At 34.1% G+C, this 25214-nt stretch overlaps 1 protein-coding gene across 1 annotated transcript in view; it reads left to right on the top strand.

Moving 5' to 3' along the window:
* Positions 1-25214, top strand: part of LOC129243484 (kazrin) — a 96323-nt gene that overhangs the window by 51416 nt on the left and 19693 nt on the right. The window contains exons 8-9 of the mRNA XM_054880532.1: positions 1756-1900; positions 20258-20369. Of these exons, the coding sequence (XP_054736507.1) occupies positions 1756-1900; positions 20258-20369 (257 nt within the window). The remainder of the gene's footprint in view (positions 1-1755; positions 1901-20257; positions 20370-25214) is intronic.

Below are 25214 nucleotides of genomic sequence, written 5' to 3'. Positions count from 1 at the left end.
CTTTGCTAGAAGAAAGGTTAAATTGTTTTGTCTGCCTTTGTTCTGATCTTCCCACCCAGTGTCGAGTGAGTTCCGTGTCTTCCATGTCGTACTTCACCGTGGGTCATAATAGGCCATAAAGGTCAAAACTTCCTTTAAGTAGCATTTTTCTCCTAGTGTAGGTAGGTGGATAGGCGAAATTCTTCGTCGACCTCATCCTGCTCCTCCTCCGGATTCGCAGAACGGAACATCTTCAGCTGGGCCTTCCGTATGCCAAACCGAAGTTTATTTTCCACTTTTTGCAGTGATTCAAGGCTCTCTTCTGTGATTTGAAGAAGGAACGACACGCTGTGCTTCTGCGGAGCCTCCGCTTTGATGATCGACCAATCGGTCATCTGCGCTGAGCGGTTGTGAGCCTGGAGATAGGGAATTAGTTGATTGGCTTCAAACTCCATGTTTGGTATCCCGATGCGAGTCCTCGGCCTTCGTGGTATCTCCCTGGCTGGGATGAGCTTGAGCCTCAAGCCAATCGCATTTGTCAGGAAATGCAATGAGTACTGGTCATCACATTTAATTACCCGGCACTTCCACTGAGTTGAAACCTGGCGATTGACCCTCCGGCTTCGCCATGACATGGTCGACGATTATGCGACAACCGTGCCGCAATATCCGACCATTTGTCAAGCACAGGTTTGCCGCGATTGGAAGTTTCGTCCACCAGTGCCATTTGAAGATGGTCCAGTGCCACCTCACTCAATCGTTTGGTAAGTTTGGAGACAACCGCACCCTGATCTGAGATCTTGTGCTTCTTTGTTGGCCTCTTGTTTTCGTCTTGCGAACGGATACGTTTTTTGGCTTCTGTCTTTCGGGCGGTTTGGAATGCCAGGTATGCGTTCACCACCTTTTAACACCTTGCCTTGTCAGCCTCATCTTTGGGATGAGCTTTACCTTCGGTCTCGTTCTTACGAATCCTGTCAAGGATAGCGAGAGACCTCTGGTAGAGCTTATACCTTATACCGGCCTTTACTAGCGCGCTTTTGCCCCATGGCTTTAGCTTACGTTGTCGGCGTGCTGTGGCCCACAGCTTTACCCTCAACTGTTTCCTGGCTAGAGGTCAGGAGCTCATCCTCCGAGAAAAATCCGATCCCCAGTTTGTCATGGGTGTCCGTTTGTCTGTCCTGTGCTGTGAATGCGTGCGTCACTTTGTCCGTCTGTTTCTTGCCACTATCCGAGTTTTGTTTTTTGTTTGATTTCATTTTTTTTCTGGTTCGTAAGGTCACCTGCCCCGCCCAGGGAGCTGCGCATGTCGCCATGCGCGGTGACCAAAGAGAAATTAGGGGAAATAACCGGTCGACCATGGCAAGGCCACCGTTACAACCTGAGGCGGCCTGATATCAGGAGGGCTCCGTTCGAAGACAGCCTTGTTTAGTCCCCCGGCTGCCAAACCCACCCAATAGGCACGGGTCGCATCACACCTTGGGTTGAGGGAGTTTTTTTAACGAAGTTTACGTCTTCGGCCTGTGTGGTTCGCGGGAGACCTACTCTCCTACCTTCCATATCTGGGACGTGTTCCCTTATCCACCCGAGGACGCGCCCTCTAGGGAAAACAGGCTCCTCCAAGGGCACGTTCCTAGTGTAAATTTAATTTAATCAAAATCGCGCTTCAGTGCTACTTGGGGAGTGCCAGAATGGTACTTCAACCATTTTACCCAACTTTAATTTTAACTTATTTTCAATAAAATTTTCTTTCATCTTCCTCCTTCTCCATTTCTTCAGACAGCGGCGTGCATGGCGGCCTTGTCGTATTGGAGCCATCATTTTCAGGTGATACTATGGCCACAGCACTGGGCATACCACCATCCAAAAATATTATACGACGTCATCTCACAACGGAATTTGATGCGCTCATTTTGCCTGCAAGGTAAGGAATATTTAAGGCAAATTCTTTTCATTTACTTTTTCTACTATCATATCACCAAAAATTACTCGTATCTGTGTGTATGTAGCGTAAGTGTGTAATGAACTTTTTTTCTGTTAAATGTATTTGCTAGTAAATATATTTTATTTTTGTATTACATAAAGAATAGTGCCTGCATTTGAGTTGTAACGAATTTGAGAATATTTTTGGATATTCATTTTCAATTAAATTTAAATTAACATTTTTCCTTTTATTTTTATATTAATATTTTATTAATTTTTTTTTTATTTTTTCTATATTTATTTTTTTCTTTTTTTTTCTTTTTCAAATTCATGTTGCGTTTTACTTTGCTATCTATCATGCACATATTCAAATAAATAGTAGATACACACACCTTTGTAGGCTCATGGAGTATCGCATATCAACGCTTGTTAGTCTTCACATTTCACAAGCTTGCAATAGTTTTGAGAATACCATATTTTTTATTTTTTTGTCTAATTCACAATATTTTTCTCTCAATTACTCTATTTGGTTTTAGTATTTTTTCAATCAATTTAATTAATTTCTTGAGTTATTCCTTTTTATATGCATTTTTTTTTTTCTTTTGTCGGGACAGACTAGCCAGTTCAGCACTTAGACACAATTAAGTCCATTGTACTGCACTCAGGTTCCCTTTTTAATTTTCTTTAAATCTACTCGACCTCCGAAGAAATCCAAGGGGCCAAGGTGGTCGCTTCTTAACACATCAGCGTCAAAGACCACAAACCTGATTCGAGCGAAGGCGGGGCAGACGCACAGGAAGTGCTCCGCCTTCTCATCCTCCTCTTCATAAGCTGGGCAGAGTGCACTGTCTGAGATGCCCACCTTTCCCATGGGCCTTCCCCATAGAAAGTGGCCTGATCGTTGGATCGAAGTCCATGCCTACTCTGTTGTCCAATGCCGGACAGGGGCCGTACCAATGCATGCCGTACATGCAATTATTGTAATAATCTGGCAACCTGTACCGGCAAAGTACAAGTTAAGAAGCGTCTATAAATCCTATAAAAAATCTATAGGTTCACGTGCAAATGAAATTTTTCCCAAATACCCAAAAAACGTTCAGACCTGTCGCATTGGTCGAATAATACATCGAATGAAGCATTACTATCAATATTTACTCGAACAGTCTAGCTTCCCTCAGTTAAGGCTGAACTTTTTGGAAGAGCGAAAGCGGTCTCTGACCTGTGCATTACGAAGTCAACGAGTGGATTTTACACGTTTTTCAGTAGAAATGTGCACAGGAATGTGTGACGTATGAGCGCAGGATTATTAGGATATCCACACAAGTGCTCGAAAATCAAAGCAGAATACAATTACATAAAGTCCAGCAGAACGCAACCGCCGAGGTTGGAACATGACTAAACTGCGGTAGTGCCCAGCTTCGGATCTCCGAGCATGAGCATCCCTTCTTCATTTGCCGTTCAAAGTCGGCTTAAAAATGTAGGTTACTCGACAGGCAATGGCAACCTCCGCGTGTATTTCTGCATTTCGGAGAAAAAGCTCCTCATAAAATATCTGCCGTTCGGAGTCGGCTTAAAACTGTAGGTCCCTCCATTTGTGAAGCAACATCAAGACGCACGCCACAAATGGAAGGAGGAGCAAACACTCAAAAGGGGTGTACGCGCCAACTTTTTTTTTTTAATTCCAGTTGAATAAGTCTCCCGAGCTCGGTTTAGTTTTCTTTTGTTAATTTGTTAGTTTTTTTTAAGTTTTTTTTTAATTTTCAATAGTCAAATTTATATCATCTTTAGCTGCAGTCATCCACGAATTAAGCTATTAGACCATAAACTATTATGTTTAGACTCACACACACACACACACACATGTGGAAAATATTACTTAAAATACTGCAAAATTTACACACACTAATTTATAAATTAAATACAATTTAATTAATATGCGACAGGTTTATTCAAATAGTGATTAAAACCAAAAAAAAAACCCAGTTTCGAAAAAGTTGTGTTTTCAGTAAATACACTTCTTACAAAAATTAAGGGAGGGGTCTAGGGTTTGAGCATTTTTTTTAATAAATTTTTGAGACTTTGCTTTAGGGATATGAATAGTGAAAATGTATTTAAACTTTTTGTACATTATAAAGCATCATTTCAACAATATTGTACTAAATTTTTTTAAGAAAATATCGGGAAATAAGCCGGTGAGGTAACTTTTCCGAAAACGCCTTTTCCAAAAGGTGATTTGCGGTGACTATCGTATCTAGTTGTAGAATCACCTGAAATAAAAAAAACAGAATTATTTGGTTAAATTATCACCAAAACCTCCCCCCCACGGGCTCCGATTTTTTTTTTTTCATTTTTACGTTGCCAGCGCGTTTTTGAAGCAAAAAGTGCGATTTTCACTGATTTTTTCGCTGTATAAGTGGTTTCGAGAAAAACGCGTTTGAAAAACACGCTCCGCTCGCAGCTGTCGCAGAGGAGTGGGGACAAAAACGTCTATAACTCCAAAAGGTTTACTCCGATTGAGCTGGAATTTTGGGACAATATTTTTGAGATGATTTACTATAAGAAATAGCTATTTCCAAAAAATCGATTTTTTGAAAGTCAAACCCTAGACCCCTCCCTTAAGGGAACAGTAAAATTTCCTAAATTTCTTAGTGATTTTTGAAAAGCTGTATCTCGGTGAAAAATGGTCGCGCGGAGTTCCGACAAAAAACAATTTGAAGCTTTGAACTTCTAGTTTTAAGATCTTTGAGCAAAAAATATTTTTTATTTAACGGTTATTTTGTAATAGTCAGTTAAAGAGCGACATAAAAGTTTTCGAATTTTTTTTCTTTTTTTTCTTTGATTGCACGGGCTTGAAAAAATTTTTCCGACTAAAACTAGCCATACAGTCAACTAGCTTGATTATTTGGCTTCAATTTGCTTTTTTTCAATTCTCGCTACGATCATTTTTCTTTGAGATATCCGCATTTTACGAAAAAGACCATTTCATCTTTGATCATTGATATCTCAGCAACTAAAAACCCCACAATAATTGGGACAATGGTTTTGGAGAGTACAATAAATTTCCTATAAGATCCTAGTTCAATTTTTTGAGAAAAAAAGTTTTTTACCCTTAACGGGACCCAGAGATTTTTACAGTTTAATATTCCACTAATAACCCTATAAATTTTTAAATCGATCTATAAAGCCGTTTTTCCGGACCGATTGATCAAAATTTTGCAAAAGAATTAAAGGAACAAGTGCATTGTTTTTAAACATTGGCTAAACATTATTACATAAAATTGGAAGAAACTTTTTTTCAACTTTTTCGCATTTTTGCATTAGTATCTTATTAAATTAAAAAACAAAAAAATTAAAATAAAATTTCAAATAGTCTTTTTCTTAAAACGCGGATATCTCAGAGAGAAATTATCATAGCGAGAATCCAAAAAAAAGCAAATTGAAGCTAAATAATCAAACTAGTTGACTGTATGGCTAGTTTTAGTTGGAAAAATTTTGCCAAACCCGTGCAATCAAAAAAAAAAAAAGGAAAAAATTTCGAAAATGTTTGTATCGCTCTTCAACTGACGATTACAAAATAACTGTTAAATAAAAAGAATTGTTACTCAAAGATCTTAAAACTAGAAATTTAAAGCTTCAAATTGCTTTTAGTCGGAACTCCGAGCGACCATTTTTCACCGAGATACAGCTTTTCAAAAATCACTAAGAAATTTAGGAAATTTTACTGTTCCCTTAATTTTTGTGAGAAGTGTAATTTTTTATTTTTTTGCTTTAAATTGAAATTAAAACTTGAAATCATTTTTTCAACCCAATTTGCTAGTAAATTACTCTGCAGCGATATTGCGTTTGTTTCTGTTTACTCTTTTGCCATTTATTTGAAATTTTTTTTTTTAGTTGTTCAAATAAGCCACTACTTTCATTAAAAACTTGCGTTTTTTTCGACGCCCGCTTTGTGCTAAGTATTTGCATTGATACGCCAGCTGTACAATTTCAAGAAGCAAAAAAAGGCATTTCCCAGAAGTATAATTTCCAATTAACAAACCACTAACACTGCCACTGCTAGTGCTGCTTCATTTCCATTTCATTTAGCGCGTTCATGAAAAATCATAAATTCATTCATCTCATCATTTCCCCTGCCCAGCATCTGCTACTAAATATATGTATGTATGCCATTTTCATATTATTTTAGTTTTTTTTTGCTGCATTCGCATTGAAAATCATTTGCATAATTTCCATTACTAAATAATCGTCTTTCCGCCTCTTCATAATCGCCTCTTCCCATTGCATTCATAGAACTTCATTAGCAAGTTTCTGTTTCTGTTTCGAACAAATACATATCTACATAAATGTGTTCTCTTTGTATGCATTTATATATGTATGTAGTGAGTATGTACTACATGCATACATACATATACTTCTGCTAATCACTTTTTCCATTTGTACTACTCGTAGTTGAATATCTTCATGTGTTTGTGAAAAATAAAAATTCTCATACATTCATTGTTTTTTTTGTAATAACGAATTCTCTTAAAAGCAATCAAAAAACAAAAAAAAAAACATTCAAACGAAAAAAATGAGAAAGCAAAAAATTACTAATTAACATCGTTTTCGTAATTTCTCCCATTTTTTCCAACGATGAATTCTTCTCACAAACATGCATACCTCAACAACAACAATAAACTTGAATGAAAAAAAAACTAAAAATAACATAAAAAACTATGGCCTTCCCTGCATTCTGCAGATATATTGTTTATTGTCAAATGGAAGAATTTCAAATGGATAACTCACGACAATTGAATTTGAATCAAAAGCAACTAGGCAGATAAATCGTTGTTAAGTTATTTCATCCATTGCTTTAAGTATGAAATGCTAGATGTCCTTATAATTAATAACTATGTACTACTTACGTACGTACGTACATATGTATGTTTATGTGTATGTGTGCAGGAAATGTTATATGAAAATTTAGAGAAATTTGTGTAGAGGCCGTTGAGCGATACAATAATTAATATGTAATTTATGGATAAGTAGTTGCCTGGGAAATGCGTACTAAATAAATATATAAATGTTGACATTTGTACTTGTGTAGTAAGAAAATTGAGGTTATGATGACTTTGCGGATTTTAAGCAGGAAATGCGGAGTAACACTGTTGTCTACAAATTTAAGAATATAGTTAAATTAAAAATGGTTTTCTATAGCGAAATGGAATTTTATGAAAAATCACAGTCTTAAAAGTCGCTTAAGTATGCCAATAGCAATGATATGCTGAAAAAATTAAATATCTGAGTGGGAACAGTCAAAATAGAAGAAAAATTACAGACACAGGATCGATTTTGGCACTATTCGATTAATTTCCAAAGCAAATTATCCAAGAAAAGGTAAATTACTGAGTGGGAACAGTTAAGTTAGTTCAAACAACTTGACTTATTTTGAACGTAGAATCGATTGCGATACAATTGGCTTGATTTCTAAAGCAAAAAATCCCAAAGAATTTAAATTACACAGTAGGAACAGTTCAATTTGCTCAAAGAACTTCACATTTTGTGAAGTTAGAACAAAAATAATCAACGCCCGACTAATGACCGAATTGATATCTATAAAAAAAATCTGCAGCAAAAGCTGAACTACGAAGTGGGAACACTTAATGTAGTTCAAACGACTTTATTCTTTATAAAACTAAAATACAAATTATAAACGCAGAACCGATTTCAGCACAACCGAATTAATTTAAAAACAAAATATCTAAGAAGCTAAATTGCAGAGTGAGAACACATAAGTTAGTATAAACAACTTTACATTGTGTGAAGTTAGTATAAAAATGATTGGCGCAAGATAGATTTCGACACTTTGGCTTGACTTCTAAAGTAAAAGATATAAATAAATTTAAATTACTCAGTGGGAACAGTTCAATTTCTTCAAACAACTTTACTTATTGTGAAGTTAGGAAAAAATTATAAACGCCCAAACGATCTCAGCATGACCGAATTGATAGCTATAAAAAATCTGCAGGAAAAGTTAAACTACAAAGTGGGAACAGTTAGTGGAGCTCACACGATTTTATTCTTTATACAGCTATAATAAAAATTATAAACGCAGAACCGATTTCAGCACAACTAAATTAATTTAAATAACAAAATATCTAAGAAAAGCTAAATTGCAGAGTGGGAACACATAAGTTAGTATAAACAGCTTTACATTCTGTGAAGTTAGTATAAAAATTATCGTCGCAAGAACAATTTCGGCACAATTGGCTTGATTTCTAAAGTAAAAGATACAAATAAATTTAAACTACGCAGTGGGAATAGTTCAATTTGTTCAAACAACTTTACATATTGTGCAGTTAGAACAAAAATTATCAACGTCGGACCGATTTCAGCATGACCGAATTGATTTCTATAAAAAAATCTGCAACAAAAGCTGAGCTGCGAAGTGGAAACAGTTACATCACAAACGACTTTATTCTTTATAAAGCTAGAATAAAAATTATAAACGCAGAACATATTTCAGCACAACCAAATTAATTTAAATAACAAAATATGCAGTAAAAGCTAAATTGCAGAATGGGAACACATAAGTTATTTGAAAAAATTTTAATTCTTGTGAAGTTAGTACAAAAACTATAGACGCAGGATAGATTTCGACACAATTGGCTTGATTTTTAAAGCAAAAAATCAAAAGGCCACTATATTAAGCAGTGGGAACAGTTTAATTTGTTCTAACCATTTTATCCATTGTGAAGCAAGTACATAAAATTATCAGCGCAAGATCGATTTCTTCACAATTGGCTTAATTTTTAAAGCAAAAAATCCAAACAAATTTAAATTACTCATTGGGAACAGTTTAATTCTTTAAACCACTTTGCTTATTGTGAAGCTAGAAAAAAGGAAAAGTTTAACTATGAAGTGGGAGTAGTTAATGGAGTTCAAGCGACTTGACTCAGTACGAGTACAAAGTTTGAATAAAAATTATCGACGCAGAACCGATTTCAACACAACCAAATTCATTTAAAAAACAAAATATCCAATAAAAGCTAAATTATGGAATAGGATCAGTTAAGTGAATTGAAATTTCTATACTCATTGTGAAGTTAGTAAAAAAATTATCCCCAGAGAAACGATTTTGGCGCAATTGAATTGATTTCTAAAGCAAAATCTCCAAGAAAAGCTAAATTATGGAGTGGGAACAGTTAAGTGAGTTGAAAATATTTACTAGTATGAAGACAGTATTAGTAACCTATGCAAAATTGATTGATTTTTCCCTTGATCAGCTAAAGCGAACGCTAGGAACAGTTTAATTCCTTCGAATACCTACAATAAACATATGCAGAACAATAGATAGAAAATTTGTATACCTAAATGAAATAGCTCGCCAATTAAAAAAAAAAACTCTGTGGGAACAATTTAATTCAAAATGCGCAGTGGGAACAGTTTAATCACTTCGCATACCTACAATAAATACTTGTAGAACATAAAATAAATGCACTTGTATGGATTTCTAAATAAAATGGAGCATTAAAGGCTAAAGTGTGTTGTGTTAACAGTTCAACGGCTTCAAATTGAACTTAACATACGTAGTCGAAGGTTAAGATAGGCACTGCCTCATTTATATTTAAAACTACAATGCGTTTAGAATGACAACTATTGACATAGATAGTGGAAAAAAGTGAAATTCTAAATGTTTATAATAACGACTGGATATCCATCAAACTGCACCCACAAATCTAGCCAAACCCGATATAATTTTATTATGTAGTTGATTAACGCTTTTCTTTTTACGAATTTTTTTGCACAGGTATCTGTCCCCTTAACAGCGCATCGTAATACCTTATTTTGGAATCTTTATATGGATTTTATATTGGCTGAGCTTGAGCAGCCCCATAGCTGGATCTCATAGGTCCAAATTGGTTTAAGAACCTGCTTATATAAAAGAATTTTATTGTATATAAATAAGGCTGATTGGTTGCCCATAAGCCAGTACATATTTCTAAATCTGATTTCTAACTCTTCTTTTCTCTTTTTAACGTGAGCATTCCATCTAAGCTTGGTATCTAGTGGCATACCTAAGTATGTTATTTGGCGTTGTAGTGATACGGGATTTGCACGCCTTTTATGTGTAGTGGCAGATATTGGATTTTTTCTGTGTGAAGGCCGAAAATTGGTTAATTGATTTTGTTTTGTTTAGTTTTATGCACCATTTAATGGCCCACTCGGAGATTTTATTTAAATAAATTTGAAGGTTTTTGATTGAGTCAATCTGGGCTTCTCCTATCGACAAGATGGCTGTGTCATCAGCAAAAGTTGCTTTGGAGCAATTTGTGGCATTAGGCAAATCACATATGAAAATAATATAGAAAATGGGGGATCCCTGTGGAATGCCAGCTTTAATTTCCTTAAGTTAGGAATATATGCCTTCGTATTTTATTCGATTTTAGAATATTCAAAATTGTGTTGGTAGAAGTGCATTTATTTTGTTGAGGAGCCCACCGTGGCAAACTTTGTCAAAGGCTTGGACACGTCCAGAAAGAAAACAGAGCACACCTGTTTTTCCTCAAAGGCAATTTCAATGATGCGAGTAATTCTGTGCACTTGATCAATGGTAGAGTGTTTTGCGCGAAAACCAATTTGATGCACTGGTATTATATTTCTTTGCTTAATAATTATGTTGAGACGTTTGTCTAAAAGCTTTTCCATCAGCCTTGATATGATTGGTAGGAGCGAGATAGGCCGATAAGATGTGACATCATGCGTTGGCTTCCCTGGTTTATTAAAAATAATTATTTATCAGCAGTTTTCTAATATATAAAGATATGGTGCAATTTGAATGTGACGTTCATTATTTCAGTGAACTTAGATATTGTGCATTGAGGAAGTTGCTTTAGAATTTCAGCAGTAATAAGGTCATACCCAGGTGCCTTTTATGATTTTAGCCCTAACAGAAGTGTACGCGCCAATTATTTGTATTATTATTTTTTTTAATGTTACGCAGTTGCGAAAAGATGCTGCTACTTGGGGGAAGTTTTTATTAAGAGATTAAAGCTACATACGATTGCTATCTCACTAAGATTATAGGCGCGATATGTGCTTCCAAAGCGTCAGCCAGTCAGGCGCAAGATTACCTATGAAAATTTCTAAGATTTGTGTAGCTTTCAGCGCATAACTTTTTTGAATTAAGGGGGTATTCAGGTCTGAACGCCTTAATTTTAGGTATTTTTAAAACTAAGATAAAAAAATGAAAAACATTTTTACTGTCCATTTTTTTTATGGTTTTTATTAATATTGGAAAAGTATACAAAAAAATGAATAACAAAAAAAATAAATAAAAAAATTGTGGAATTACAGGCCGGCGGAGTGCGGGCTACATAAAAACCGGTGCTCCATGGTTGACATGATTTCTATCCTTGTAGTGATCTAAAACAAACAAATTAATTTGTTAATTAATTTAAAACAAATTAAAAATTCTTCATTAGTTAGAACGTCGCTATCGGATTACGTTAAATCAAAGAAAAAAAAAGTTCACAAATTACGTCAACCTGAAAAAAAAAATGTTACCCTCTTTTTTACCTTTTAAAATTTTTTTAAAATACTTCAAACTTAAATTTTTCAAAATCCAGGCAGGCTCGATAGACAGATGTATAATGAAAAATTCTTGTCAAACTTGAAAGCGATCAGTCAAGTAGAACTTGAGATATCAGACGACGGTCTCAAAAAATGTAGTTTTGAGAAAATCGCGTTTGAAGTTTGAGCAACAATTTCAATAGAATAACTTGGATCATAATATTTACTACTCACTCTGGATTAATCGGCGATATATTTCCAGGTATATAAAGGGTGGTTAAGTTTCAAAGGCCGGTATTGATTTTGAATAAAATACAATTTTTTTTAGGAAATTATTGTCATTTCTCTTTATTATGATAATATTGGTATGGCTCAATTACGTAAAAAACAAAATATCGGCTAAATGGCTGCCGCGGCCTCGACGGCACACCTCCATCCGACGGTCCAAATTTTCTATGACACTGAGACATAATTGAGGTTCTATGCTGTTAATGTGCCGAATTATCTTTTCCTTTAGCTCTTGAATTGTTGCTGGCTTATCGACGTATACCTTTTCTTTCAAATAAGCCGAAAGAAAGAAGTCCAACGGTGTCATTGACGTTTAGGTGTGGTTCACATTCAACATCGGCCCTTGAAATTTAACCACTCTTAATTATAGAAGTATAAAGTATGTATATATATATGTATAGAATAAGTAAAGGTTGTGTGGGATACAAAAGATTTTCTGGAAGGAACGAGTCCTCAAGTCGTCCGGTAAATTCTGCCGTTCATTGTGCGATTCGCTCCACTCGGCCGGCTTAGACGCCACGTCACAAAATCCGCTGTATCTCCGAAAATAATTCGAATTTTTAAAAATCCGTTGAAGGGCATATTTTTGTTGGTCTAAACTTTGAAAATATGCAAAACAAAAAAATCGATTTTTTCAAATTTCTAGACCAAAACACCGCCTAAAGTTTACCGTAGGCTGCGTGCCTCGCTTCTTTGCCAGACAACAGTGTTACTACCACCCAGCTGAGATTTAAATATTCAATACAAAATTGAAAACCAGTGTGATTAAAGTTTGAAACAAAATCAGTAGCTTTTGATTAAAACAATCTACAACAAACAAAAATACAAAAAAATAAAAAAAAAGAAAGAAAAAATCCAAAACTGTTTGTCACCTTAAAGCGAACTTTGCTATTTATTAAGTGAGTATAAAGTGAAATGTGTATAAAAATAGCACAAATAATTAGCCTATAGGTGGAAAATGGTAAAGGAGAAATATAATACCATATGCACACACACGCAAATTTTCCATCCGAATTTTTTGCAACCACTCGTATTTTCTTCTTTTTTTTTGTAATTATTAACATGCAAAATATACGCACAAGCTAAACTCATTAATTGTAAAAATAAAATGAATGCATTTTCAATAATTTTTATTAAATTTTTAAGCTTGCATTTCGATTGCATTTTAAGCGTAAGAACCCAGAACAAAAAAAAATAATAAAAATAATAGCAAATTATTAAGCTACAAATGTCGTAGGATAAAATGAATACCACTAGAAAATACTTTACAAAGCAGCAGATGAGCGGCGAAAATGACGAAAATTGCAAGGAAAAACGAAAATCCTAATATGATGCATTTTTTCAGAACCAGTTTTAATTTGCAGAAATCGAAAAAAAGAGTAAAGCAAAGTGAAAATAAATCAAATCTGAAATATAAAAAAAATATTACCACATTAAACGGAAATTAATTAGCACTAATTGCTAATTGATACGAAACAAATCAAACAAATCGAAATATAAGACTTTAACGTAATTAATAGTAGGGAAATTTTAACACACACAAAACAAAAAAGGCCAAAATATCAAAAACGCAACTACATAAATATTTATAATCAACAATCCTCCAACTCTAATTTAAGCAACAACAAAGTACTGGTCAGTTTACAAAGCTAAAATTTATTAGTCAATGAAATGTAGCAGAATTTTGCGTTTTTTATTTATTACTTTCAACATGCACGTAATACTTTAGCAACGTACAAAATTTTTTATGTACTATACACAGAATTACAAATAAGATACAGAAATATGACAAAAAAAAAAAAAAATCAAACCAAATAAGATAAATTAACTAATAAATAAACGCTCAATACTTAGATGCTTTAGATAAAATAAATTCAGTTCAAATTAATAGGCGTCATAATGAAAACACATTTCCAATAGATGAGCAACAGATGTTGTTAGTAATCGTAATAAAAAAAAAGTAAGAACAAAAAATAAAAAAAGCAACATAAGCGAAAACAACAATAAATCCACTCTCCAATTCCAATTTATTTAAAACCTCTCTTCTCCTGCACCGGTCGGCACTCAAACGCCGATAGCCAACCATGTTGTTTGTAGTATTTATTTGAAGTTTTTACTCTCTCTTACAAATTTAGTCCAGCCATGTTGTTTGCATTAGTTGAAGTCTTTACTCTTTTACAAATACACGCATTAATATTTATACACAACAAAAGTATATTGTTGTACGTATGAACACACACATATAGAAATGGTGTGCTCGTGTAATACCTAGAATTTAGTAATACATACACATATACACGTGTGACATACTATAGACCTAACAACAATGGGAAATGCATTAAATACACAATAGCGCCGGAATTCAATCCTTGCCATCATCGATGCGCTCTTGTCTAACAAAATACTCGTACATCTGTGTGCACACACAAACATACGCCTTTGTAACGCCACATACATGCATACATATGTTGTATTTAGTCGTCGTCGTTTAGCAAATATTTCGTTTCCTTTACTTTTTTTTTGTTTATTTTTTTCGTCTTATAGAGTCCGTTAAATAAGCAGCTTAGTAGGACTTTTGAACTGTTGTTGTGTATGTTATTGAGTCGCTGTTTGCTTGCTTTGAAGCTTTCATTTTGCAAAATTCTATTTCTACTCTGTTTTTTTTTCTGCTAATAAGAAGCTTTGAATTGAGAGCAGAAGGTGGACTAAATATTACTTTACAAAACTTAAATCGAAACAATGAAATTAATTTAAAAAAATAAATTCTAAATGTTGATAATTCGAAGGCGCTTTGCGCAGAAAGTTGCTTATTTACTAGTACACATTTTCGGTTATTTATTATTCATTAGCCAATTTCGGTATTCACTAAATTTACTAAATTCTGCTGCATTGCGCTCAAAGCTGTTGCCAATTATAAATTTAAATTAAGACAAAAATCGTTACTTAATGCAATATTTCAATGACTTTGTTTAAAAATTTGCATAAAAGTTGAAGAGGTGTAATAAGTTTGGAAAAACATTTTTTCATTGAATTTCACGATTTTTTTTTAATATTTACTATTTTTATTTTTTTTTTATTTTTTATTTTATTTTATTTTTATTTTTTTTTTCAAATCTCCGTGCATGAAACAGGAAAATGATACAAAATGTTTTGTCTGCCCTAGACAATGGCAAACCTCCGAGTGTATTTCGGCCATGAAAAAGCTCCTCATAAAAAATATATCTGCTCGGCCAACCACCTAAATTTTTTTTATCCAACGTAAAGCACGTACCTACTTTCCCTGTTTCTAAACACAAAAAAAAAAAAAAAAATCATTCCTCAACCCCAAAAACTTAACCTTTCCATCCTCCCGCACCATAGTCAGCGCATTATTTGCATTGTACCTACTAAAACAAGCAAAAAACAAAGAAATCACATATTTCATCAGTGGCGCCAGCAAGAGAAAGCGGACAATCGCGGTAATAGCGCAGACACATGAAATATAGCGAAGTCCTCAACCATCTGTACCTTCTGCCAGAAAAATGTGAAACACAGATGGCGCTCCAAAGCAGTAAGAAGGCGTTGTTCCTAAGCAAACGACAAGTGGGCACTCCCACTACTTAGGACTGGTGGCGGCAGGCTAATCAGCTACCTTGGCAGAAATCTAAAAACAGATTATCGAAATCAACGCAAGACTGAGTCTTGCCGAGGCGCTATGCTCCGGAAACAAAACAAAAAACAAGCAAACAAAAAATAAATGCCTCACAAGTTAGCGCAGTTTTCGTATTGTCTTATGTCGTAGCGATTTAACTGGTTAAATAAATGTTTAGAGGACTTGAAACTACAAGCAGCTAATTTTTAGAAATGTAAAAATTCATAATAGAGGTTTAGGTACTCTTTTAACACGAATTTTGCACGAATTTGATTTAACACGATTTTCAATATTTTATGAATTTTTCTCAAATCTAATGGATCAAATAGAGTGAGTTTTTTCGAAGCATTCGAACATTTTTAAAGTAGTCTAAGGAAAAGTCAAAGTAGATTTTGGCCTCGCTGTTTAATAATTTATTTCTTATAATATATTTAATGAAATACAGTGTAAATTAAAGCACGAAACGAGTTCTTAAGTGAACTATAAAAATAATTTTTTACTATTATTTTCACCGAATTCTCTTTTTACACGATTTTTTACACCAATATTTTTTAACCGAATTTTTTGCGAACATATCTTTCGTATTAAAAGAGAATTAGTTGTATTAGCAAAACAAACAACAACAAAATCAAAAAAAATTGATCTCTTTTTCCCCATTTTCCCAAGTACCTACGGGGTACTTTGCGCATACCCCAAATATATTTTTAACCGCTAAAGTTTAGTCTCTGAAGGCTATTGATTCAAGTGCAAACCAATGGAGGTCGTCATCAGCTGTATGAGGAAGGTCGTACGCAGGATGTACGCAGAATGATGAGATTGCGGAGCAAGCCGAGCGCTCTTATTTGACTTGAAACTACATACTTGGTGACGCAATACAACAACATTTAAGGAAAAAACACACCCAAGTAGCACTTGAGATTATAAATGTTCACACACAATTTTTTCAACTTAATTCTAATTTAAACTATTTTCCTTTAAAAACATAGTTCATTATTTAAAAAAAATTTTTTTTTTTGGTGGCAGTGAGGTAGGGTTTAAAATGCCTTCGCGCACTATAGTGATCATCGTGTCTACCACTACATTCATCGTGACAATCGTGTGGCACTAAATTTACCCCTTCGCTTTCTCTCCTGGATGTTTTCTCTGGTCCGCAACTATGGTAGCATTTCTTCGAAGATTGAGAAGATCCAAGTTGGCATTCAGATAAAGTCTGCCCCTTCTACTCTCCCTGCATCCAGGGACGCCAGTTTTAGACCCGGCATCAGGCTAGCGGTTCATTTTCTAATTCGATAGTTAGGTTCGCATGTCGGTTAAGCATCACTGTCCATGTTACACATTAAAACAACAGCTCCTTGCAGCGCGGTGAGACTCAGAGATATAGGAAGTTGGACAACAAGATCGTACGGTCACAGCAATATCCAGCTACAGGGACCCTCGTTGCTCAAAAACAGATCAGACTACACAGTCCCCGACCTTAACTTGAAGAAAGACTTTACGGTACGTTTTCAACCGTGAACCGAATGGGCCCAAGGGAAGGTGATTGGAAGATACGACATTGAAATATGCACTGACGGTTCTGAGATGAACTGTGGTGTGGGAGCTGGCTTCCATTCGGAGTCACTCAATCTATCTCAGTCAATTCGATTTCCTGACTGACTATGCCAACGTGTTCCAGGCAGAACTTTTAGCGATCAGAGAAGCATGCAAATCACTAAAACTCTACAGGAAGTTGGTACAGTCAGACGTTGGAAGTTGGTTTCGGACAGTCAAGCAGCTATCAAGGCCCTAGACTCCAACTCCATTTCATCCAAACTAGTTTTACAGTGTAGAGAGGAACTAGAATTACTTAGTCATTGGCTTGAAATCAATCTCATATGGGTGCCCGGTCATAGGAACATACGGGGTAATGAGATAGCGGATGAGCTAGCAAGAAAAGATGCGACACTAGGCATAGCAGAGGTGGTGGCAGTCGCGACTCCACTGAACACATTAAAAGCATCCATTGCTTCACACTATCTTGCTTTAGCCGAAAGAAGATGGATGCAAATAACTACATGTATTACAACAAAAAACACATGGCCGTCGTACAAAATCCAAAGGACGAATCACCTGTTAGGATGCTCTCGACCAAACATCTCACGCTTCACTGTAACCCTTACAGGTCATTGGACGGTAGGGGATCATGCAGCCAGACTCAACCTCCCTTTCAGTCCCATCTGCAGAAGCTGTCAAGCGAAAATGGTGAAGGAAAGTCTTTTCCAGTACCTATGGGACTCTGCTCCTAGGGCACGACTTCGCTCCTTCGATAAGCCTTTTTTACAGCAAATTAAGGAGATCTCAGACAACGAGATAAAGGGTTTACTGTTATACCTGGATCTCACAAAATGGATCTCACTTGAAACAAAAAAAAAAAACAGACATCATCTCACGAGGACAGTGGTGGTAAAATGGTGCTGGTCACTTATTAAGATTATTTCAGTGGAAACACTCAACCACTTCAACAACAACAACAACATCCGGTCCTACGAATTTTTTATTTTTTTGCAGAATTTATTGCTTTTAACACCCCTTCTTTTGCTTTGTCCCGACAATATATCATTTTTTATGTTCAAATCAAAGTCTTGCCGGGATTCATCATCAAATGAACTCTTCTCATATTTTTCCCAAGTAGTTTTTATTTTTTCTTGCCCTGAAATTATTTCATTTCCATCGTTCATGAGAACACTGAAGGTTTTTATCAAAATCAATGTCTAAATTATCTCAAAAATACCCTGATTTTTAACCTTTTTATTCGATTGTTGCATTTTCGCCCAGATAAAACACACTTTTCATGTGGAGAAAAAGTTCAACACCGTAGGCAAAAGGAAATTTCCAAAATCAACGCGATTTTTGAGGCTCGTGAAACTTTCACATTTTTATACTGAAACTGAATGGTCCATAAAACTACATATTTTTTCTGTTTTTTTTTATTTTTATTTTCTGTTTAAAAAATTAGAAATTTGATTGATTTTCGCTAAATGTCGTGCAAAGCTTAGAGCTTTGATTCAGCCGGCTTTTATTGCAGAATGGACTATATTTTTATTGTAAATTAGTTAAAATGAATTTGAAAAAAAATAAATAAATGTAAGATTTTGTAATCACAATTGTTGCGTGGATTATTATTATTATTTTTTTTGTTTTTTTTTTTTTGCCGACGAGTGCTCACCAGCCACACCTTTGTAGCGGCAAGCACGTTTTGGACCTCTCACGTCAGTGCTTTATTATTATTATAAATTTAAATTTATGTTTAAATTAGAAAAAAAAACAATATGCATTTCCTGTTATTTATATCATACGGTTTCCTAATTTCTCCTTTTTTCCACTGCAATTTTTGCGCACTCAAACACGCTTCATGCTATCTAACCTCACTTTTGTAAGTAGTAGGTACATGCGCCTAGTAGCTCTTCGAAATGCTTTTATCTGCTGGTATTGCCTCAACTTTATACAGTAGGTTACTGCCATTCATAGCCATTAATTTCTATATGTAACTCAACTATAGCGAACTTTCGAAGACTTCAAATGCATTTACATAACTTTCGCAATCAATATTATTTAGAGTTAAGTTTGGAAAAGTTCGCTTAGCAAACCTAATTTCTCAACTTGCGTCCATTTATTTCACTTCATTTTACTTTCTAATATCTACAACTACATTTGCGATTACTTGTTTGTGTGTGTGTGTATGCGTACTTGTACTATAGTTCGATGAATTTCTTTTCTTAGTTTTTGTTTGCTTTGTTTGCGTCCTCTTAATTTAACTTATACATTTTCAACTTATTTTCTTATTCATCTTGTTCTTCTTTCTTTCTTTTTTCATGCAATGTACATATATGAATGCGTCTTCTTCTTCTTCTGCTTCTGCTTCTTGATTTAATTCGTACAACTTTGACGTTGCCGTTGGCTTGTGCTACTTTTTATCTTTATCAATGCAACTTTTACGTTACAACAACAACATGCGCACACTTGTGCATACACACAAACCCACAAATTTGTATATGTAACTTTGTGAAAAAACAAAACAACAACAAACAATGAACGAAAACTTACTTTTATATATTTGCATATTTTTTATTTTAAATTTTTTTCATTTTTTTGCAACTACAAATTTTTTATTCAACTTGTTGCTGTCTTTGCTGTCTGTACAACCTCCACAACAACAACAACTAACGAAAAATAAAAATAAAAAAAAATAAACAACCAAAAACCACAAAAATCATTAATACTGGCTGCCTGTCATCTACAACTCGGATTCGATAAAACCAAAAAAAAAAAAAAACCAAAAAAAAATTCAATTCAAACTGAAAACATCAACAATCCATCATCAACCGCCAAATCAAACACAAAATCCGTAACTTATACACATACACAAACAACTTTTACTGCCATTACCATCAAACCACGTACACGTACATGTACACACACTTACAAACCCATACATGCCTGTACTGCCTGGCTATGCCGCTCGCTGTGTATGTGTTTGTCACACTTCGTTTGGTATGTAACTGTGTATTTGTATTTGTGTGCTTCTCTGTGGAACGAATACTCGTACGAAATACAAAATGAAATGAATAACGACAAAAATTTCAAATACAATACAACAACAACAACAAACAAACAAATGCCAAAACCACACACACACACACATGCATACATGACAAAACTAAACATTTACGCCAACTAATTTGAATCAACGCCAAATTCCAAACCAATAAAACAAACTCGAAAACAAAAAAACCAAAAAAAAACAAACCAACACCAAAAATCTCACAAACCACAAACAATCGACATCATTTATTTTTCGTATGGCTGTAACGAATGTGTCACGCACTGTTGTTGTACTGTTGTGTTTAGAGCGACCTTGGGCCAGGGCATACGCTCCGGTTGCGGCATAGTACCGATTACCGGACCGGGCGGCTTGCAACACTATGCCACAACTGATCGCCGCTCCAATGGCGCACTGCGGGTAAGTGTCTCAATGCTACTCACTTACTTATTTACCTACTTACGTAACTACTACTAATAACTAACTACTTATTCCAACTACTACTACTTATTCACAACTCATATGAATTTCGTATGCTTGATTATTTTTATTTTTCTTCTTTGATTAATTAAGAATTTTATCTTATTTTTCGTCAACCACACAAAAATTGTATTGCCTTGAACTACTCGTTATAGTAAAACTATTTGTGTGTATGTGTTTACGTTTTTTAAGCAAAGAAAAAAGAAAAACAAAAAAATAAAAAAAACCAAAAAAAGTAAAAGGCAAAATTCTTAAACTTTGTTTGCCCATCAGCTGATTGTTCGACTCTCTTTCAAACTTAGTCTGTATTGCTATGCAGCTTTTGTTGTCTTTAACGTTTTATGCGCATCCATAAAAGAAAAAAAAAAAAACAAATCAGAAATTACACTAAAACTCATGTCACTCATCACCTACCTACCACTCATACGTAACTAACTACAAAAACAAAAACTACATTTAAAATATTTCAAAGAGTCATCACTTATTTCCTTCGAGTCGTATCACTTAACTGCAGTTGTTGAAATTCCCATTTAAATGAGCAAATTTCCATGCAATTGCTATTGTATCAAGGCATGTAAACTCTCCCTCAGACTGCAGTCAACTCAACTCTGCTGGCCTAACAGAAAATGTTAAGTTAACAGTGCCATTCATATTACAAATGGATGCCTGTTGTATCAAGGCACGTAAACTCTCCTGCAGACCGCAGTCAACTCAGCTCTGCTGGCCTAATAGAAGTTAAGTTAACAGAAGTTAAGTTAACAGTGCCATCCATATTGCAAATGGCAGCATTTTTTACAAGGCACTTTCAGGCGCAGTCAGAGACGCAAGTGTAGATTAGATTCAGATTAGATTTGTGGGGAGTTGGAGGCAGTCAGGAGACCATTGTACTACACCCGGATAGATTTCAGTAGAAAGAATAGATATAGGAAAGATTAAATGTGGGCGGTAAGACGGTCATTCTTCCACAAATCTCTTGGATTCATTGATCAGTCTTAAGATATCCAGAAGACGAAGAGTATGAACTTTATCCATACTCGGTATATCGCAACCCAATATCCTAACTCTGATTCTTGAAATCGTCGGACAACTACAGAGAAAATGCCCGGCATCCTCAAGACAAGATAGCCATATCGGGCTGTCTACGACCCCATGGCAGCCATACGCTGACCACAGGCATTGTGCCCTTTGATTACACCCACCAGCATTCTCAGGGCCTTTCTGCTGACTTTTAGAAGAAAAGTCGCTATTTTACTGTTTAGTTCTTTCCCAAAAGCAGTTGGCTACTCTGCACGAGTTCAACCCAGACCAACGTCATCTATGGGTAGATCTCATGAAATCGTCAATCCATTGTTAAATAGATGCAGAATTGACACCTGGGCCTAGTAGCATACTTGCAGAGCCTTCATTACCCATTTTATCAGCTAACTCGTTCCCCGTAATACCACAATGTCCAAGCACCGAAATGAGACTAACTTTGTTGCGTTTTGCAGCACTGTTTAGTTTTGTTTTACATTCACCGACTAACTTCGAAGAGCAGCGTGGGTTAGCAAGGGCTTTCAGTGCAGCTTGACTGTCACTACAAACTCCAATACTGCTACCCCGCCACTTTTTCTCAATTAGCCAATATGCCACATTCAAGATGGCATAGACTTCCGTAAGGAATACCGTGGCCATCTGTCCTGTGGCATAGGAGTACTTAGTGTCTTCATCTAAGTACCATCCAGATCCGCTGCCATCACTGACTTTGGATCCCTCGGTGTAGAAAGTGTGCTGATATCCCGTTAATAGGTTCTCTGAACTTTACTATTGATCTCTATCTGGGATCAAAACATTATACTTCCTACCGAAGCTAACGAAAGGCACCCGATTGCCCATTGGCATCGAGAAGTGTGCAAGTGGCAATGTGCACCGCTCCGACAACTGGTGGTATATCTGACAGTGGCCAGTGCTTTTTTCATTGCCCCAGACTCCGTTGAACTTAAGCCCGTACAGCGCCTTCATCGCTTCCTTTCGGATTTGAAAATCTAGAGATTACAATTTCAGAATGGCATTAAGGGCATCACCAGATGTCGTACTCATGGCACCTGTGATAGCCAAGCACACACTTCTCTGTAGCCTGTTTAGGGGTTTTACTCTGGAATTAACCATTGTAGCCTCCCACCATACTACAGAGGCGTATGTAATAATGGGTCTTAACAGGGTGATGTACAACCAGTGGACTATCGGCGCAACTGCAGTTAAGTTTTAGGTGGGAATAGATTATTGCTAAATAAAATAAAATTCAGTTAACTGCGCATACAGTGCGTGCCTTTGAAAATCGTACAGTCAGTCATATGTTTTGTAACGTTTAATTCTATTTTATTTTTTTGGTTAATTTATCATGGTAATATAGGCTACCAAACACAGCTTTGCTCAAGACTAAAAAAAAAACTTAAAAAGATGAGAAAAAAATGCGTCAAACCTTCAACAATTTTATTCATTAGATGGAAGGAAGCAATGGTTCACCAAGGACTGTAACGCTCAGAAGTGGTAGCGCTAGCCAAACTAATAGGCAAAAATTAGATAGTAAGCTTGGACAACTGTGAATTAGAGTTGCCTTATGCAAAGGTCAAAATATAGATAAATTCACCGCAATAGGCGAAGAGTTGTTTTGGCTATCCGAAAGGTAGGACAAAGAAGAGGAAAACAACGAACGATACTAGGAAATGTAAATTTGTTATAATCATAATCCTCATCATATCGCCTCAGCCTTACAGCCCAGGGGTGAGCTTTAACTTCGTTCACGATTCGTTTCCGACCATCCCGATCCTCGTTAAAAGTTATCCAGTTTATAGCACCCAGTGTTCTCAAGTCCATTAGAACTTATTTAAGCCCTGTTAGTTTTGAACATCCTCGTGCTTTAGGCGCTACGGGGTTGAAAAATGGTGTAATTTTTTTTTTTTTTTATCGCTTAAGCTGCGTTGAATACTAGTTGACTACACAAAAATCTTTTTTTTTTATTTAAATCTCGCAAACTACGAGGGGGGTTCAATAAGTACCCCCTCGTAGTTTGCGATCTCTCGTAAGAAGTTTTGATTTGAAGATGTTAACGGATTTTTCAAATAACGCTTAAAATTTTGCTGAAAAAACGGTGGAGGCCATTAATTAGTATTTAGTGGAAGTTGGAAGTTGCTAGGAATTAAGGAAATATGAGGTTTTTGGACAAGCATTTTCTTGCAAACTTTAGTTTAAGAACAAAATGAGCAAAGCTGTTAGGGATTGTCGACTATTTGTTGGTTTTTTATTATTACTTTTTTTTTTATTATAGAATTTTAAAAATTAAAGTAATAACAATTAAATACAATAAATTAAAGAAAAAAATTAAATAAAAATAAATTAATAAAAATTAGTTTAAATTAATAAAAATTAAATAAAACAATTAAAATGATAATAAATTAATTTAAATTAATAAAAATTAAATAAAAAATTATTAAATTAAAATTTTTTAATTTAAATTAATAAAAATTAGTTTAAATTAATAAAAATTAAATAAAACAATTAAAATGATAATAAATTAATTTAAACTAATAAAAATTAAATAAAAAAAATTAAATTAAAATTTTTTAATTTAAATTTATAAAAATTAGTTTAAATTAATAAAAATTAAATAAAAAATTAAATTAAAATTTTTTAATTCAAATTAATAAAACTTAGTTTAAATTAAATATTAAATAAAAAAATTAAATAAAATTTTTTGAATTTAAATTAATAAAAAATAGTGTGAATTAATAAAAATTAAATATAACAATTAAAATGATAATTAATTAATTTAAATTAATGAAAATTAAATAAAAAATTATTAAAAATTAAATTAAAAAATTAAACAAAATTTTTTTCAATTAAATTAATAAAAATTAGTTTGAATTAATGAAAATTAAATAAAACAATTAAAGTGATAATAAATTAATTTAAATTAGTAAAATTAGTTTAAATTAATAAAAATTAAATAAAAAATTATTAAATATTAAATAAAAAAATTAAATTAAATTTTTTTAATTTAAATTAATAAATTAAAATTTTTCAATTCAAATTAATATAATTTAATTTAAATTAATAAAAATTAAATAAAAAATTAAATTCAAATTAATAAAAATTAGTTTAAATTAATAAAAATAAATAAAAATTAAATAAAAATTAGTTTAAATTAATCAAAATTAAATAAAAAAATTGAATTAAAATTTTTTAATTTAAATTAATAAAACTTAATAAAAATTAATTTAAGCTAAACATTTTTTTTTTGGGGTTGTTTTATATATATGGGACTTTCGTAAAAATTTTTTTTTCCTACATTTTGACTAACAAAGAAAGTTAACTTTTCAAATGCATTTGAAACATTGGAAAAAAATAACTGTACGATTTTTAGTAAAACTCACTGTATTTATTTATTTCAGTACGTGTTACATATTTATGCCTACATACATATATATACACATACATACACATACACACATACTACTAAAAGGAAACTCCTACGCCGCCTCTGCATTTTCGTCTAACATATCCAGTGTCTTAACTATGTAATTGCTCGTTTCGTTCCCGTATCTACTAGCAACTGCACCAGCTATTTACTTATATATGTACATATACTTACATATGTACATACATACATACTAAAGTATATCAGTCAGTTTTTATGCAACTTGATAGTCTCAGTGTGTTGCGTAAATTTTCTGCATTCTATATTTTTTTATTTTTATTTTTCTCTTTCTCAATATGTTTCGTGTATAACGAAATGTTTCTACATAC

Source organism: Anastrepha obliqua, chromosome 4 (genome assembly GCF_027943255.1).
Source record: "Anastrepha obliqua isolate idAnaObli1 chromosome 4, idAnaObli1_1.0, whole genome shotgun sequence".
NCBI classification, from domain to species: Eukaryota; Metazoa; Arthropoda; class Insecta; order Diptera; family Tephritidae; genus Anastrepha; species Anastrepha obliqua.
Note: the sequence above shows the minus strand (reverse complement) of the source record. Positions and strands in the feature narration are given on the sequence as shown.